This window comes from Alligator sinensis, unplaced genomic scaffold, assembly GCF_000455745.1.
Source record: "Alligator sinensis unplaced genomic scaffold, ASM45574v1 scaffold1151_1, whole genome shotgun sequence".
NCBI lineage: Eukaryota > Metazoa > Chordata > Crocodylia > Alligatoridae > Alligator > Alligator sinensis.
This window is the reverse complement of record NW_005842835.1, coordinates 353,105-371,836: the sequence shown is the minus strand read 5'-3', so window position 1 is coordinate 371,836 and position 18,732 is coordinate 353,105. Positions and strand designations below refer to the sequence as shown.

At 42.0% G+C, this 18,732-nt stretch overlaps 1 protein-coding gene across 4 annotated transcripts in view; it reads left to right on the top strand.

Moving 5' to 3' along the window:
* APP (amyloid beta precursor protein) overlaps positions 1-18,732 on the top strand; it is a 312,221-nt gene that overhangs the window by 59,102 nt on the left and 234,387 nt on the right. For all 4 annotated transcript variants that reach the window (XM_006035443.3, XM_006035439.3, XM_006035438.3 and 1 more), the window contains exon 2: positions 712-841. In XM_006035443.3, coding sequence (XP_006035505.1) covers positions 712-841 — 130 coding nt within the window. The remainder of the gene's footprint in view (positions 1-711; positions 842-18,732) is intronic.

Genomic DNA, 18,732 nt, shown 5'->3' with positions numbered 1-18,732 from the left:
GGAAGAAGAGATGAAATCACAGCTATGGGTGAATTGAAATTATGAATGGCAGTAACTTTGCAGTTTCTTTCAGGGATTATCACAGTGTGGTTGTGAGTACATGTAGCATTTAGAATAGATGAGTGATTTTAAGCAAGTCAGAAATATGGGCAAGTGGTTCAGCAAATCATTAGGGTGAGAGACGATGTGGACTGTAAAGGGCAATTCAGATCTGACGTTCTTAATGCAAAAAGTGGCGAGGGAAAGGGATGCTCTGAGTGTAGGATAACTTCACTGAAAAAGGTGAAGGACTGATCTGACTTCTTCATTAAGGTTGCCAAACTGGATGCATTAGACTGTTAAAGTATCAGTTCCTTTTGGTGGTGTTCATCTGCAAGGGTAACAAGGGAATGATGCATTTAATTCATGCGTAGATAGAGTCAAGAGAGGCATTTAAAGTCTTAATGAAAAGGAAAAGCCAGCTGTCTCCAGTTTAGCAGATAGATAAATTTGCTTTTTAATAATACCTGGTTCCTTCTTACATGAATGGATACAGTGAAAATTCATAACATGAAATATTACAAAGTAAAGATGGCTGTGTAGTATATAACAAAAGGGGAAGGCATGCATATGAACATCACTGGTGCCTATTACAAATACCTGTAATAATATTAAATGGCCCAGTAAGTGTGCCTTAAATTGCATTTGTTCTCTTTGTATTTTGAATATTAGGTTTATCCTGAACTGCAAATTACCAATGTGGTTGAAGCCAACCAGCCTGTGACAATCCAGAACTGGTGCAAAAGGGGACGGAAGCAGTGCAAGAGTCAGCCTCATATCGTGGTTCCCTACAGGTGCTTGGGTGAGTGATCTCCATTTTTCCATCTGCAATTCTTTTTTCTCTCCATGATTTATTTAAAGCTGTCTCTTTCCTTAGATAAGGGTTGAGAGTGTATTTTCTCAGGAAGGGTCAGCTTTTACCGTGGGTTCGTTCTCCTTTTTGTGTGCGAGTGGAATGCCTCCATATTATAAACAGTTTGGTGTTATCAGACATTGGTGAACATTAAGCTTTTTTTCTTTTGCTTCAGGCTTTGTATTTTCTGTATTTTTCTTACTAGTTTTGCCTCTACAGAAGTGAAACACCTAAATTAAGTGAATTCCAATTTCAAATAAATTCAGCTACCTGGCAGTGTTGAGGGTTGTGGATGGTTCTGTTGTGGTCTGTATGGTTCAGATTAAAAATACTTTAATGTCTCAGTTGAAAGCTACTTGAATTCAAGATTTTTTTTTTATAGCACACAGGAGACTGTAAAATGCAAGAAATATTTTTTATAAATAAGGTTGGGCTATGATTGGAAAGGTCTTGATACAAGTGTTACTTGCATGAGACTTCGCTGACAGAAGATCATTATGCTAAGAAACATCTTGGCTATAAAAAAAACAAAAACTGAAGATTAGTATTTAATGGCTTGTTCCAAAAATTAGTGGTGTCTAGGGAGCACAGGGATTTTATTGCTCTCCATGTTGGGCACTGATTATTGTACAATTTTTAAGCTGTGCTAGGGAAAGTAGCACTCCAAGAATGACTAGCATTCAAAAACATCTAAAAACATTTTGAATAGATTACCTCCTTGGGAGAAAGAAATGTCTAGAGGGCATAGACTCTTGATAGTGTGTCCTGTTTTTCAGCAAATGTCCCATAGTACAGATGAAAACATAAACAAGATTAAGGGCCTGTAAAATGGGCACTTGTAGACTAAGATGAGCATCTTATTATAGAATCATGAAACTCATAGATGGAAAAGTGCTGCTGGGTCAGCCAGTGGCAGAAGAATTTATTTGATCAAATTTCATGTAAGTGCACTTGCTTTAATTCAAAAAATATGTTAGTGGAGAAGCAGGATAGCAGAGCTGTAAAACCATCTTTTATTATTTATTGTATTGCCATAGCAACTGAAGTCTCCGCTCATGATTTGGGACTTGTTGAAGTAAGGGCTATACAATTACATAAGAAGAATTGTTTGCTGCCTTGGATAGTTTATAATCTAATTTTAAAGTGTCATACAATGCCAGCCCAAGAACAAATGGGTATAAATTAGCTGTTAATAAATTTAGTCTGGAAATAAGAGTTATCTAATCAATGCGGAAGTTTTGACCTCTTAACTCCTATATGATTTATGAAAGGGTTTATATGAAAAGGTTGTCTTTGATAGCAAGATCTACTCTGGATGATCCAGAATATCCTTTCAGTTTCACTTTCCTATGAAAAATTAGCCAGAAGGGACTTGGGTGTCCAGCTGTCTCATAAGGTACATAAGAGTAGAACACGGGATGAAATTTTTCAAGGTATTAAAACACTTAACTCTTAGTAAAATCTGGTCCTTAATCTATTATTCCGTATCTTTGATAGCTGCTCCCTCCCCCCACCCCTTCATTATATTTACATCCAAATAGAACAGGGGTGGGCAAAATACAGCCTGTGGGCCAGATCTGGCCTGCCAGGCAATATTATCCAGCCTGCGGGTGCCCATCAACTAATAGTACCTTGCTCAGCCCGTGTGCCTCGCTCCCATGCTGGTGTGCGGAAGGGCCTGGCCCAGCCAGCGCACAGCTTCCAGGTGGGGCTGCTGCTGCCACTGCTGCAGCCGCCTGGGGACCTGCTCAGCTTCCTTGGTGTCCCACTCCAGGCACCAGGTTGAGAAGTGGAGAGAGGGAGAGGGGGAGCTGCAACCGGGTGGGAGCGTGTAGCATGGGGCAGGGACTGGTGGTAGTGCTGAGTCTGCACCCAGTGGGGTGGTGGGAGCATGGAGGTTGGATGGAGCTTCGACAGCTCACCAAAAGACATGCGTCTCTCCAGCTGAAATAATGACCTGTTTGTGAATTAGACTATCTGAAATGCCATGGCATATAGGTAACATAAGGCCTCTGAATGATATTAAAATGATGCTGTGATTGAGACCAGGGGAATTTTATGTTACATCTCAAACATTTGTGCTTCCTCCCACACGAGATGTACATGGCAGGAGGCTCAACGTTTAGAATGGGGCATAATATTTTTCTGGTCCCAGTCACAGCACTGCTGAGCTGCCCTCAGCCTGATTAGGTTCATTTGAGACCCAGAAGTATTGGGGCCAGGTATGACAATTAGCTGCTTGTCAAACTCAGCCTTGACCATCCGGAGTCCAGTTCAAGACCCGGAGCTGTTGGGGCAGGTATGACAATCATCTAATTATTAGCCTGCCCTTGGGTAATCCGGCTGCATGCTTGGCTTCTAGAAGTCCCAGGGTACCGGGACCCTGGATTCATGGACCCCTCTCCAATTCCAGTGTCCCCGTGTCCTGAGACATGATTTATTCATGCTGACCTTTTGTTTATAATAATGCAGTTGGCGGATCTCTTCCCTTTCAGTCATTATATTAAAAAAGTTTGTAATTTTGGTTGGTTGGTTTTTAAACCCCATAGTCTGAGAGAATTACCTTGTGATTTGTTACAGTCTTGTCCTCCCACAGATTCAGAGCAGTTGAAATTTAAAAATAAATAGGCTTGATCCATATTTTTTTTCTTTTTAGAAATGTCATTATAAGAAAAATACTTTAGAATGTTAATAGGTTGAAACCAGTGGGGCTTTAGAGAGACTTCTGAAAACAGTGCTGACGTTCTGGCTCTTTGAGAATCAAATATAGGAGCCCCACGAAAGCCACAGGGGAACGTTGCACAGGGATCTTGCCTTCAGAGAGCTCCTTGAAGAGCCAGGGCCCTTAATTGAGAGAGCTTTACTTTGGAAGTTTTAAATGCTTCTGCTCTAAGGACTTTTGGGAAATGATAGGGAGATAGTCCTAACTTGCTAAAGGTTTCTAAAAGAACCATTGTATAGGCTTTCTAATTATATTTTCCATGTGAGAAATAGATTCAGTCTACTGAACAAGCCCATAGTTGCTTCTGGCTTGGCATACATGTTACCAAATGGGCGAGAGGCAGGAATATGTCTGCTTCCATGCCAAGACATGTTCACAGTCTATTGGCATGCCTTTAGCCAAGACTTTTTGGGACTTGAGAATGGAGTAGATCATTTTAGCACTTGGCTGTGTTCTTATGCTCTCTTATGAAACTCTTCGTTATGCTAAATGGCAGTTGTGGAGGCTGCTTGTAGCAAAGCAGTCTAGTAATATTGATCAAATTTATTAGATTACATAGCTCCTATTTTCTTTTTCTTCAGTTGATGTGATTAAAGCATGTAATCAATATAAAATGGAAATAATGCTAAATCAAAGCCCATTATCCAAGAGAGAGCCTCTTGCTCACTCTGTGACTATTGAAATTTTCTTTGAAGAAAATAAGAGACTTTAACTTAATGAACAAAAAATATCCATTTTGCTTGCTTGCTTGCTTATGTAAATCAGTGCCTGGGTGTTAGGTCCAACAGTATTTTAAAAATCACTGACTTCATATAAATGATCTCATTCAGTACATCTGATTTAATGATGTGTCTAGTTCATGGAGACATGGAATTATTTTCAGGATTTCCGTTTGCTGAGAGAGGCAAGTTTTTTATGAAACGGAAAGTTGTCAAGGAGCAGTGAGTGAGTTTTTGCTGCCTTATGAGAACACTTGTCTTATCAAAACATTTTCTTTTATTACCTTCCCATTGTTGGAAAGTGGCTTGTTTCAGAGCCTGTTGATTATTATGGTTCAAAGCTTCTTTTCTTGCATCACACACAAAATATGGATTTATATTTACCTAACAGGAAAGCTAGTCAGATTTTAGATGGCTTTTGAATAATGCCATGGCTGCTTTAGTTTCTTTATTACATAAATAGTATCCATCATGCATCCTTTGGAGATTAAAGGGTTGTATTATGCTGCTTAAGAGGAAGAAATGTAGTACTTCAATGGCATAGTTATGAGATATAATGCTTCTATGGAGTTCAGAGAAGAATAGTGAGTCATAGATGAGCATAGTCTGTGTCTCTTACCATCTGCCTGTCATTGTGTGCTGATACACACACATTGCACCCCTCAAATGTTGTTAAGAGGGAGGCATAATGATCAGGTAGTCTGACATCCCTCAGCACAAAGCTGTGGCATCAGTTCAAGTTTTGGGGGCTTTTTTGTTTTGAGCCAGAGCATACCTTATCGTCTTAGAAGGATATCAAGAATACAGTGTTGATTCCCTTAAAGTCAGTGGCTTTGCGAGTACCAGGGGAAAAAAATCACCCTGAATTTTCTCCACCTAGGAGCAGTGAGAACTGCAAATAATATTGTCTGGCTTTCTCCCATACACCTTCTCTTGCAGACAGATTGTTTAAATTATGACTGCCTTTTGTATTTCTCTGCTGAGTGAAACAAGGTAGCATCCTTTTTACCTTCTCTGCAGGGGAGCCTGCATATTGTCAAATATCAAATCCTTGGATAAAAATGAGCCCATTCTATTTAAAGAATAGAGATGAAATTTTATTTACCATTAACAAAGTCTACTGCAGTGGCCACTGGTTATGTACCATAGCTTTGAAAAGAATGAGAATTGCTAAAGGCCAAATAATATTAAAGGCACATTTTTGTCTTTGTCACAATTTTTCCCTGTTAAAATTTTTAATCGTAAAACTTAGACCATTATTGTATATTTTTGAATTAATTCTTACACTGCAAGCTGCTAAATTTAGATGCCATATTCAAATAGTATTTGAAATACCAATCTGTATACTTAGAATATTGTTGGTTTGTGATAAAGTCAAAATACATATTTTACTCAGTGGCTTGTAAAAATGTAAATTAGATTATGCTGCTCCATAGTGGAAATTTGGAATGACATAAAGAAGAATAACTTAAGTTTTTTGGTTCTAGTTTTCTAAACAAATTGCTTTGGTTGAAAATATTTATTAACTTGCTGTGTTTGTTCTTGTAATGTTTTTTAAAGCATCTATTCACTTGAGGTGACATAAAATTCATGATCTTTTTACTAAAGATTTTCTGTACATGCTAGAAATCTGTAGTTAAATATTTTATACCAATCATATGCCTGGAATAAAGCATTTAAGTATACATGGGCACAACTGACTGAACTGCTGTAGTTTATCTAGTAATCTGAACTTTTAAAAGTACACAAACATAAATTACCCTTTTCTTATGTTCATTGATCATATTTCCATTAATTTTACTATATTACATCTTAATACCTTTTCCAGCTCCTATATCCACATTGTACATGTGGTCACTTGCACAGAGAGACCTTTTTCCAAAAAAATAGATGAACTTTATATTGGGCTTTTCTGTGTACTGCTTGATTAATCAGACAAGATTGAATAATTGTCTCGGTTTTCATGCCGCTCGTCTTTTAGCTCTCTGATTCTCACTTGTTTCAGTCTCTACTCTGCCATATGATTGATGTAGACAAGCCATGCATAATGCTGTTTTTCTTAAATAAAGTATCACAGAGCTTCACTCTACACAATTGCACAGTGCTTAGGTTTCCTTACAGTATTAGCTAATGGTAAAGAGAGAAGTGCAGAAAGAGACGGTGACCTAAATATTTTAGTGTGTAGATAAAAGGTAAAAATGTCCCAGATACAAGGAAAATTGCAACTATTCATTAGAGTAGCTCTGAGGGAGGGGCCCTTTCACCTGATCTATTGGCTTCCTAAGGGGGCAGTATCCCTGTTTAACCTTGATAGCTTTAAGTTACTGGTAGGTAAATTGGCAATAGTTCTGCCCAAATGGACTGTTTTCATGCAGTGATCAAGCACTGGAGATGATGAGGGCTCCCTAATGTCACAGTCCCTGGTAGAGCTGCAGAAAAGTCTCTTGAAGCTATTTTTCGTATTGTAAATGCTTAAAATTTGTAGGCTTGTGCATGTTCATGAGATTCATGATTTATACTGTCAATTCAGCATTGACTGACTCATTGAATCTCCAGCATTTTGCACCCAATTTCCTCCTCCTTTTTATCATTTCTATTGAATCAATTGCAGCAAACATTTCAGGCTTAAATGATAGTGGCTGGATTCAAATTGCTTCCCAAGGGACCTGCACTTGGGGACTGCAGTGGCTAAATATTAGACTCCTTTCTCAGGAAGTCTGTTCAGTTTGACCAGTTTAGGCACGTAAATTCCTAGACAATCAATGGAGACGCTTCAGAGGCACCTGAGGGTGATTCAGGATCTAGGCACTTTACAGGAAGTGGTAGGCACTTCCAAGAGGATTTTAAAAAGCCCTACAGGAAGCTGTACTGGAGCCCTCTGGGCCCCCTCCCTGCAGACCTGTCAGCCTCTCCTGGACCCCTGATTCCTAGTTCTTGGCACCAGTGAACATCTTCAGAAGCAGGACCTGATCTATGATCATGCAGCTTAAAGCAAGCCACATAATCATAGATCGGGTCTCAGGAATATCTACAGAAGACATCTCCCTTCACACTCGCCATTTTTAGCTCAGTTCATTGGCATTAAATGTTTCCCCACGTACTTTTGAGGTTCCAGTGCCTTTTTGCAACCAGTTGTAATTGTGATATGGAAATTAAGCCCTTCTGAGCATGTGAAGAGGTTGAAATGTAAACACCTAGGGAAGTTTGTCATCTACAGTGGAATCACCTGCTGAAATCAGGCAACTCATGAATTTTGTGGTTGCTGGCACAGAGCCCATTTAAATTGCTCTACCTAAGTCCCATTTACTTGCTAAGAGAACTGGTTTAAATGTGCCCTAAAGACATGAATATAAGACTTCAGTTCAGCAGAAATGTGCCAAAGTGTTTTGAATGTGAATGGCCTTTAAGTATAGATTGAATCCTATGCACTTACAAAAGTGCTTTACCGAATTGGGGCCCAAGTTCCTATCTAGCCTCTGTCAGAGTCCATACATATGTCATGGTCATAAGCAGTCAATAAATTATGATTAACTACTTAAACATAACAATAGAAAAGTCCATTTTTCATAATGAAAACACAAAGGTATCAAAACATATATTCATTTATAGTCAATGTATATTGGCTATAACTGCATGTTATATAAGCATGAGGTAGGTATACTTTTGATATTGGGTCATCTGGCATCTCTAATAAAGTTTTATATCAAGAAAATTATTGAAAACAATTTAAAATACAGAAATTACTCAGCTTGTCTACAATAACTATGCATATCTACTCTAGGCTTGAAACTATTCCTTCCATGTAAATATGGGAAATTGGGTATTTTCTATATTTCTGGCATTTCCGTTCAGAAGGGAAGCTGAAATTTAAGCATAGCATCTCTGTGCTCCAAAAAGACTCTATTATAAGTATTCATGGATATATAGGAATACAATTAATAATTTCCTGAACTATAATAGATTATATTAATATGACTTGCCTAAGTTCAAGTTGTTGATAGTGTTTGTCAGAACCTCATTATTCAAAGCTGTGACAAAATAAATTACATCTGCTTTTTGTAGGGCTGACGGTGATGAGATCTTCCAGTACCTCAGAATAAATTTAATAGGAGCTATGATTGGGATGTTGGATGGTTGTATGTGTTCTTGCTTTCTGTTGCACTTGTTCTTATAAATATTAATTATATTAAAATGTGTAAAATGAAATTTTCATTAAAAAACTAAGGGACTATGGCGCTGACACCTACACAGTCAAATGGGTCACTGACTGGCTGGAGGGCTGCACCTAAAGAGTGGTGGTCGATGGGTCCTATTCACCCTGGAGGGATGTGGGCAGTGGGGTTCCGCAGGGCTCGGTCCGCGGTCCTGCACTGTTCAACATCTTCATCAGAGACTTGAACAAGGGGGTAAAAAGCACCCTGTTCAAATTCGCAGATGACACTAAGATGTGGGGAGAAGTGGGCACGCAGAAAGGGAGGAATAGGCTGCAATCGGACCGAGACAGGTTACAGGGGTGGGCGGATAAGAACAGGATGGGTTTCAACGCTGACAAGTGCAAGATACTGCACCTGGGGGAGAAGAACCAGCAGCATACCTATAGGCTGGGGAACTCCCTTCTTGTGCAGAGGCAGAAAAGGATCTTGGAGTCATTTATTGATGCCAAAATGAACATGGGCCAACAGTGTGGGGACGCGGTCAGGAAGGCTAACCACACCTTATCATACATCCACAGATGTATCTCAAGCAGATTCAAGGAGGTGATCCTCCCCCTCTATGTGACACTGGGCAGGCCGCAGTTGGAGTACTGCATCCAGTTCTGGGTGCCACACTTCAGGAGGGATGTGGACAACATGGAGAGGGTCCAGAGGAGGGCCACTCGCATGATCAGGGGGCAGCAGGGCAGGCCCTATGAGGAGAGGCTACCTGTTCAGCCTCCACAAGAGAAGGCTGAGGGGGGGGCTAGTGGCTGGGTACAAAAATGGGGAGTCCCTGTTCCCCCGAGCACTACCAGAAGTAACAAGAAATAACGGTCATAAGCTGGCAGAGGGTAGATTCAGACTAGACATCAGGAGGCACTACTTCCCTGTCAGGGCAGCTAGGATCTGGAACCAACTTCCAAAAGAAGTTGTGCTGGCTTCTACCCTGGGGGTCTTTAAAAAGAGGCTAGATGAACACCTTGCCAGGGTCGTTTGACCCTAGTACTCTTTCCTGCCATGGCAGGCGGTCGGACTTGATGATCTGCTCAGGTCCCTTCCGACCCTACCAACTATGAAACTATGACTTAGTTAGAAAATCCAAGTACTCAAAAATGGGAAACGTGTAAAAATTAAGACTGCCTATGTAACCGTGATTTGGTTTCATAGTGCTCTATAAGTTCCCTGCTTTTATTTGGAGAACAGAACAGGCACTGCTCACTTATGGAGCAGCCCTTCAGAATTTTTTGTTAATTTTATACGTATGTCGCATAGATATCTGTGCCTTTCTTGCCATGGGGTGCATCTAGACAGACCTGCACATGCTTCTTGAAGCATCTCAAACCCCTTTGAGATACTTCAAGAGGCACGTTCAGGAACAAGAAAATGTTCCCTGTGCAGCAAGTTTGCAGTGTTGGGGGGAAAAAATTAGACCCCTGGATATCCAGGGGTCAAAAGAACCCACACAGAAAAAAAAGCAGGGCAGGGCAGACAGTGCCCTGAGGCAACCAGAGGCTGAGTCCTCCATAGAGATGCTCTGGTTGCCAGAGTATCTCTATGGTTAGCCCTTGCCCTGGTGCTGAAGCGTGCCAGCAGCAGGGGGTGGCGGGGGGTAGCCATCGGGGGGGCTGTAGGAGCTGGCAGGGGATGGGGCCAGGTGGGACAGCAATGGGAGGGGCTGGGGAAGCAAGCAGAGGTAGGGTGGGGCAGGGCATGTGGGCCCTGCAGGGGCAGGTAAGGCCCTGAGCGGGGGCTGTAGTACCTGTTAGGGGGCCATAGCCCCTGAAGGGGGTAGCAAATATATATGTTCATGAAACATGCATTTAGAGTTCACTTTATTATTTTGATAGAGACACTGGTAATCTTCCAAATGGCTTTAACACTGTAGATATATTAATAAAACTTTGCCCAACTGATCGCGCTCGCTTGCTCGCTCGCTCGCTCTCTCTCTCTCTCTTTATAGTGGTCTTTTGTTTTAATTGTGGAGGAACATGGATTTTGGGGTATTTTACAGAGTGACTTTGGGATTTTTTTTATCAGGGATTTTTTAGTTTTCCAATAGAGATCAGCAGAATTCCTGCTAGGGAGGCCAGTGGCAGGACCCTGCCTGTTCAGAAATGGCCCCTTGGGCCCAGCTGGCTGCTGGCTGCGGCTGCGGTTGGTGCCAGGAGGACATGCTTTGATAGTTCAAAGCAGGCCACCACACCTGGAACATCCTCTGGGTGATAGCTGCCCAGATGGCCGGGCAGGGGGGTGCACACACTGCAGTAGACAAGGCCCACCTCGGCAGCCACAGCCCACTGGCAGCTGGCCCAGCGGGGCAGATGCCTCTACTGGCTCTGCAGTCCACATCCAGGTCTGGCAAGTGTGCAGCAGGTCACAGCCAGGCAGCAGCCCCCACTGCCAGACTGCTTCAGTGGGTAAAGGGTGAAGGGAACTCTCAGGGCTGCTTCAGCAGTCCAGCTGGCACAAGGAGTAGTGTCCCCAGGTACCAATTGACTGGGCCCCAGAGGCTCCTGAGAGCGAGTAGCCCTGAGCTGCTTGCCAGGGCAGCTTTTTATACTGATGGGGACAGCACAGGTGCTGGTCCTGGGCTCTTGCTCCCCCTGGCTGCAGATCCAGGAGGAACCAGGCAGGGTTATTTTGCCCCAAGTAACACAATTTGCTCCACAACAACGCGCATGTCCGAGCACATGCACTGAGGCAAAAAGCCCCAATTCAAATTTGTACCGCTTGTATTTGAGCTGCTGCAAGCGTACGTACTTGCATGTGTGGAAACCCATGGTGGGTAACTGATAGAAGTGAAAGGTTTCATCTTCTATGAGGGATCAATGTTAGCAGGTTATGGGACCTTTGGCTCTCAGGCGGTTCTTAGTTCCAATGTCTTTCTTTGTACTTTTGTCCAGCCCATCCTGGCTCCTCCTCAGACTTGTCTTTTGCTATTTTCATCTCCTTTCCCCCCACACTTTTGTGGATTTTAATCATCAGTCAGACAGTCCCCGTTGCTTTCTTGTTAGTTCAGGTAACTTGTTCCAATCTGTTTGCCAGTTTCCCTTGCAACTAGGCTCATGTCCTTTCTGCATTAAAATAAGGCAGTTTCGTCTTTCAAGTTTCCTAGGCCCAGAAAAGGAGAGCACAGATAGAACGGGTTTCCTACACTCAGTTCTGGGATTCAGATATAATGTGCCCTTGCCCCAAATTGCAATGATAGATTCCCTGCTGAGTCCCAGCCCAGACTGTGCTTCAGAGAGACAGAATCTTCCAGGAATTTAGCTGCTAAAATCAGGATCTCAGTGGAACCAGAAAAGTGTTCTTTCAAGGCTTATTTCATGAGCAAACTTGACTTCCATGGAGATGGCTAAAGGAACATCGATCCTTGACATGTAGGGCATGAGTTGACATGCTTCATATAGCGCCTTTATTTTTTAAGTGATTTTAATTTGTAGCGCTTCAGTAGCATATGGATATGCTATTGTCTCCAAACTGAACTGTCACTATTAGGATGCGCCAATAGAGATTTTTGGGGCCGATACCATTAGCCAATTATTAAGGAGGCATATTGGCTGATACTGATCTGATCTCTTCAGCTGGTAAGTCTGGTGTGGATGAAGGGGAGGGAAGGCGTGTGGAGGGGGGCAAATCTAGGTCCCTGTGGTGAGGGAGGGAATGGGGTTGGGGCTGAGACAGGTGCTGCCCAGCTGGGGTGGGGAGGAGTGCAGGACAGAGCTGCAAGCGGTTCATCGGGGGGGGGGCATGTGCCCCCTGGATCTGTGCAGGGTGAGCTGCAGCTGCAGGCTGGGGCCAGGGCTGGGGTCGGCACGGGACAGAGGTGCGGCTCGTCTGGGGGAACACAGGAAGGAAGGTGGGGTGGCTCCCGCCACTGCACATGGCTCACTCGATGCTCATTTGGTGTCTTCTACCGCTTGTCCAGGAGGGCATGGGGGAGAGGGTGTGTGCCCTGGATCTGCCCGGCTGGGAAGAGCCTGATCCCAGCCCACCCCTCCCACCCTGCCCCATGCAGATCCGTGAGCACACCCTCCTTCCTGCCCTCCTGGATGAGCGGTGGAAACCACCAGGCAAGCACCAGACAAGCCTCTTCCTTCCTGCACCCCCCCAATGAGCTGCGCCTCTGTCCTACACTCAGCCCTGCCCCAGCCCCAAACCAACCCCACACTCACCCTCACCGTGGGGGCCTTGATCTGCCCCTCCATGACTGTCCCCCTCCCCCCTTTCTTTCCCCTTTCACCACACCAAATTTACCAGCTGCATGCAGCACTCCACGCTGCTGGCTCTGCTTCTCACTGCCTACGTGCTGTGCTGCAGCTGCACGCATGGACAGGAATTTGTCAGACAAACTATCAGCCGTATCGGGCTGATTTCCAATACAGAAAATTTTCTTTATATCAGTGCTGATCCAATATAAGATTGATGTATCGGTGCACCTCTAGTCACTATGAAGCACTTCAGAGTTGTCTCGATTTTGTCCAGGGTCATTTTTGATACAGTGTGGTTTGATTTGTAGTGCTCTGGAAGTACATAAAGTACATCATCTGCCTGTAGTTCTTATAGTGTTTTAAAGTTATTTAAAGTGTTATAAACATTGAGTAGTTGCCCATGCTCAGTGTGACCTCTGTCACTTAAAGAATGGGCTAGCAATACCCTTTTAAAAAAGAAAATATCTCTAGAATGTAATGTGGCCTAAAAATCTTTTCTATCTGAGACTCATTTTTAGAAAAAGCTGAAGCTTTTTTCACTAAAATTATGCCTGCTCCTCGCCTCCCCACATCCAATTATCATGGGAAGTATTTGGCATACTTTATAGTAGGTGATTCTTGGACTGCCAGTGTTCATGTTGGTATATTTGGTTATAGGGATCATCTCTTTTCCATGCCCCTTTAAAAAGTAAATATATAAATGGGAATCAAAAGAATATTTCAGCTCAGTTTCATGGTTCCACACTGTAGTTTTGTTGGCCAGGGTTCTTATTGGTTTATATAGCATGAACCTTGAGGGATAGTTAATTGTGAAGAACTTTGGATGAAGTCTGTTCTAATGTAAAGATAAAATAGTATTTCAGAAAGCCACCTCTCTTTTGGGCAGAAAGGTATATTTTATTTTCCATATTATAAGCATACACACACACACACACACACACACACACACTCTTTTGATATATTCTTTTGAATATTCAAATATTCTTTTGATATATTGCTCTCTCTCTCTAGATATAAATATCTATATCAGTTCTTTGTCAGATATAAGGAAAGAGGTAATTGTTTCAACCTACCTTTTATTTTGTGATGTTTTCTCTTTCAACAAAATGCAATACAATCTGTTTTTTATTTAAAGCATCCTGAATTAGCTTCATTGCAATCACAGTGTGAGCCAGACAATCTGAAATCTGGTTCTGTTGTCAAAATTAGTTCCTTTCTGTGCTGTATATACATTAGTGCTAAAAAGTCAAGCTTATTATTATGGTAGTTTTATAAGAGGGAATTGGTACACCCTTTTTAAGAGAACTTCATGAGAATCTTCCCCCCTTCCCCACCCTCTATCCTATTAGAATTTTTTTTTCATTTTGGTAAATCAAGAATTTTATTGCATGTTGTATGCTTATTTTAGGACAATTATATTACAAGCAACATAAAAAAGCATCGCTCTAAAAAAGTACTAAGACCTTTTTTTTCTTTTCTATGCATGAAATCCTATATTACAATTCATTAAAATAAAACAAGTCAGCATGGTAATATTTCTTTCAGAGAAAATTGTCAAGTAGATAAAGCTGCATAACGCTTATTACACCCAAAATCAGGTATAAATTCATATGAGCTTCTCTTAGTTGTGCAGTAGATGACAAAAGTACTGATTCATAGTCATTGCCAGTAAGCAGCTCAAGAACGGCATGTTGAAATATTTGATGGGGTATGCTTATGAACTGAACTTTTGAAAGCTGAAGAAAAACAGTTCCTTAGAAGCAGCAGATTAAATTTAAGTATGAGCCTCTTGTTTAGGATTGAACAGTTTTTAAAATACAGTTTATGCTACACAAGAACCCCACCAGGAACATCCTGGCACAATCCTGTGCCTGGCCACAGCAGCAGCTTGTCTCCGCCCCACATGCAGATCCGGGGACACATACCCCTCATTCCCTCCTGGGGTGTGTGCAGCAGCAGGAGCCACCCCCTTCCTCCCCATCAAGGCCCCTTGCATTGAGGGAGGGAGTGGGGCTGGGGCTGGGGCTGGGACAGGGCCAGGGGCAGGCGCTGCATAGCCAAGGCAGAGCATGGGACAGAGCCACAAACAGCTCATCTGGGGAGGTGCAGGGAGGATGGGGTGATTCCTGCAGCTGTGCACATCCTGGTGGGGCATGTGCCCCCAGATCTGCATACGGAGTGAGGGCAGGCTGCCGCTGGGGCTGGGATGGTGCTGAGCTTTTCCCAGCAGGGGGGTTGGACCAGGCTGCACTCGGGGCAGGCAGCAGCAGCGCTGGGAAGTAGCTACAGGAGGGGCTGCAGCCACTCCAGAATTTGCTGCAGGTCCCCAACCCTTGTCCCAGCACCGCTGTCATGTGCCCTGAGCACAGCCCAGCTCAGCCCAACCCTCCTGCCGGGAAGAGACTGGCACCGGCCCCAATCCACAGTAGCAGCCTGCCCTCACCCTGCTCGCAGATCAGGGGGGCACATGCCCCCACCATGCCTCCCAGGGTGTGCATAGTGGCGGAAGCTTCCCCCTGCCTCATGCACCCTGCCCTGGCTGGGCAGCTCCTGCCCCAGCCTCACTCCCTCCCCCGCTGCTGAGCCAGCCTTCCCTGTCTCACGTGCAGATCCGAGTCACCCCACCCCACATGCCCTCCCAGGGTGCGTGGAGTGGTGGGAACCACCCCACCGCCCCCTGGACGAGCCACTCATGGCTGTGCCCTGGCTTTGTAATACCTGCCCCTGCCCCAGTCCTATTCCCTCCCTCACCATGGGGGCCTCAATCTGCTCCCTGCCTTAAAAACAAGAAAAAATATAAAGGGGTACATGAACTGAAACTTTGAAAGAGAAGGGGTAGACTAGTTAAAGAAAGTTGAAAAACCCTGAATTAGCCTATTTAATACTTTGGCACTTGCCATAGGCCAGGCTGGTGACTATAGTCTCAGATCAGTTGGAATACAATCAGTGCCTTTTTGTATTGAGATGTAGTTTTTGGCACACAAACATACCTTCCAACCTACTATTTTCTGTTCAGAAGAGTGAATGAGTGATGTGTTTTATAGAAAGGTAATCCCTGGGCCATGCTCATTCAGAAAAGGATACTGGTGCTTTAGAAAACCAGTTTCTTGTTTGAATTGTCCATTATGCTTTCAATATATCTTAGCTCCAGTGCTTTGAATTTAAGATGCGTTGTGGTTTTCAGACCTGGGTTCTTTCCATGCCGCAATATTTCCACACATCTAGTGGGCTGGTTTTTCATTTCGAATACATTTGGTTTCCAGCCAGTACAGTAGAATGGTGTTTAATTTGTTAGCATATTTATGAAATAAAACCACTAATGCCAAATACAGCCCACACTGTGTATATTGGTTTTTATTTTTCTTATTAAGCACATTTGAGCTTATCTTCATATTGCCTCTCAGAGGTAGGTTGCAAAATGTTTCCCAACCTATAACATGATAATAATTTTGCAGGTAGATTGCACTCTACAAAGTGCACCTTACCAAAGCATTGTTAAACCTCTCGCAGTAACATGATTGAAGTCCTAAATCTGGTGCGTACAAGTTAAGATTTCCTTCCTCTGTAAGCAAAATTTGGATACTTGCCTGTGAATAACTGCATAAATAAATCTACAACTGTCAAGTGGAGGCCACTAACTACTTTTCAGAGTTCAATTTTCGGGGATATTTGTTTTCAAGGTCTCATCTGTATGCATGGAAATGTAATTACAAGTATAAGAGAGGGTTTGATTAATTTTGAATATGGAAAAAAAGGTCTTTCATTTAGGCGATATTGCCCTTCAGTAAAGGGCAATATGGCCAGTATGTCCAATATGGATTAAACATTATAAGGTAACAGCCAAAAATCACAAGGTTTCTCTTGGAGGATAATTTACCCATAAGTGGAAAGCTTAAAACATGGCAGTGCCGCCAGGTTGTACCCTACACAGGTACTGAAGGCACCAACTTCTTAAAGACCTATACAGCATTTGTGTTCAATGAACACCAGCATAAGAGTTGCATCTGACATGCTAAACTAAGCAGTATGCCCATTACGTGTAATGATATGCTAGATTGTAACTATTCTAGGTTGATTTCCATAAATCTATAGATGGCACCTGCCGCTTCACCACTGAACTAACTTCCCTAGGGAAAGTTACAACACTTCTTAGTCATATAAACATCCACGATCATTGCAAGATGAATATGTTGGCATTTGAAATCAAAGATGTTACACTAGTTAGCATCATCCCCCCAGTCTCTGCATGAAACCATCTCTACCTGAAGGAAGAAATTCTGCTGAATTTTCAAATACTAGTACTGCAGTTTTCAAAATTCCTAAAGTCATGGAACCCTTTTGTGTCACTTCTAACACTGAACCCCCACCTCTTTCTGCAGAGCCAGGCGACCTGACCTGGCCTGGCAGGTCTGATACCCATGTCCACTCAGCCATTCTCTTTGTGGAACCCCTGATGATCCATCACAGTAACCCAGGGTTCCACAAAAGAGCTTGAAAACTACTGTACTAGTACATGCAGCCTTTTTCATGGAAAATACTCTAAAACAAAATATTTATGCATCAGAAATATTTGGATTTAAGCATAGAATGTAACCTCCAATATATTTAACAGAAAAGATTATATGAATTAAATATGGCTTGCTACGAATTTTTTACTAGCTAGAATCTGCATACAACAAGATTCTGGTATAGATACTTTTTTTTTTTTTTTTAATGTTTCATTCTCTCTTGTTAACAGTATGTGCTGGAACAAAGAAACAAGGTCTTTAACACCTATTCTATTTTATTTTTCCTGTAAAGTAGATCTTACCAAATGGTCTGAATTGTGATATTAATGGATTCTGCTCTTCAAAAATTCAAAACTCCTCCCAATTTCCTTTCTATAAATTGTACAAAAATCTTTAACCCTGTACAGTTATAGAACAGAAATAGAGAGAAGGGGGAGGCTTCAATTTTATTTAACACTCTTGTTTACTGGCGTTTTGCTGCTTCCAGTGATGGTTTACTGTGCTCTCATTGTGCAGTCATGTGTGAGCACACCCTCCTTCCCAGATTCTTAGCATGTTAAGATTTCTCCTATTTTCCCTTCAACCAGGGAGGGAATGATTTCATGCTATTGTCTTACCAACATGTAACCTTATTTGCTGTTAAGTTTGATTGTGGGTTGCAAGTTCTTCTTAAAATGTGTGTGTTTATGCTGTATGTGACTTGCCTGTTCATTATTGTTACCTGTTTAAAAAAAAATTATATTGTAACAGCTTAGACATGCTTCTATTGGTTCCATCCAGGCATAAAATTTATCTTCCTACCCTAAATGTTAAATCTATATTAATTAATGTAATGCTTGTATTAAGTTTGCCTTATGTTGCCATAGCAACATTAATAAAATGGTACTCAAAACATGGAGTTGTTTACAGATATCCAGGTTTATTTATTGTAAACTGTCTTTATAAAGCTGCTGTGTTTGGAGAAAAAAATGATTTAGAAATCTTGTGTAATGAAAGAGTAAACAGTTTCCATTATCAAATAGAATTTGTTCAAATAAAATGAGTAAACTTAAAGGTAAGGCTGATATGAAGTATTTGAATTCTAAATGCATTTAAATGAGCAGAAATATTATTGTGAAATTGCCCTACTTCATACGCTCAAGTTTTTCAGTTTATTTTACTTGAGTCTCTTTTCCTATGTGTGTCTTGTTTTTTGTTTCACTTTTAAATTTAACTTGTTGACAGATAGGATTTCTAGGTCTTTACTTAACTTGGAATTCCCAAACTGGCAATTCAAAAATGGTTCCTGGTTGGACATGTTGAGGCATCTATTATTTATAAATGTGGTAGAGAGTGAGGATGAGGATTTCTTGGGTTCGTTACTTTCTTGTATCATACAACATTTCTAAGAACATACAATAATGAATGTTAAATTAGTTCTTGCTAGGCAAAATATTTAAACATGCCCTAGTTTTCATTAGATTGTTGAATCATACCAAATTATT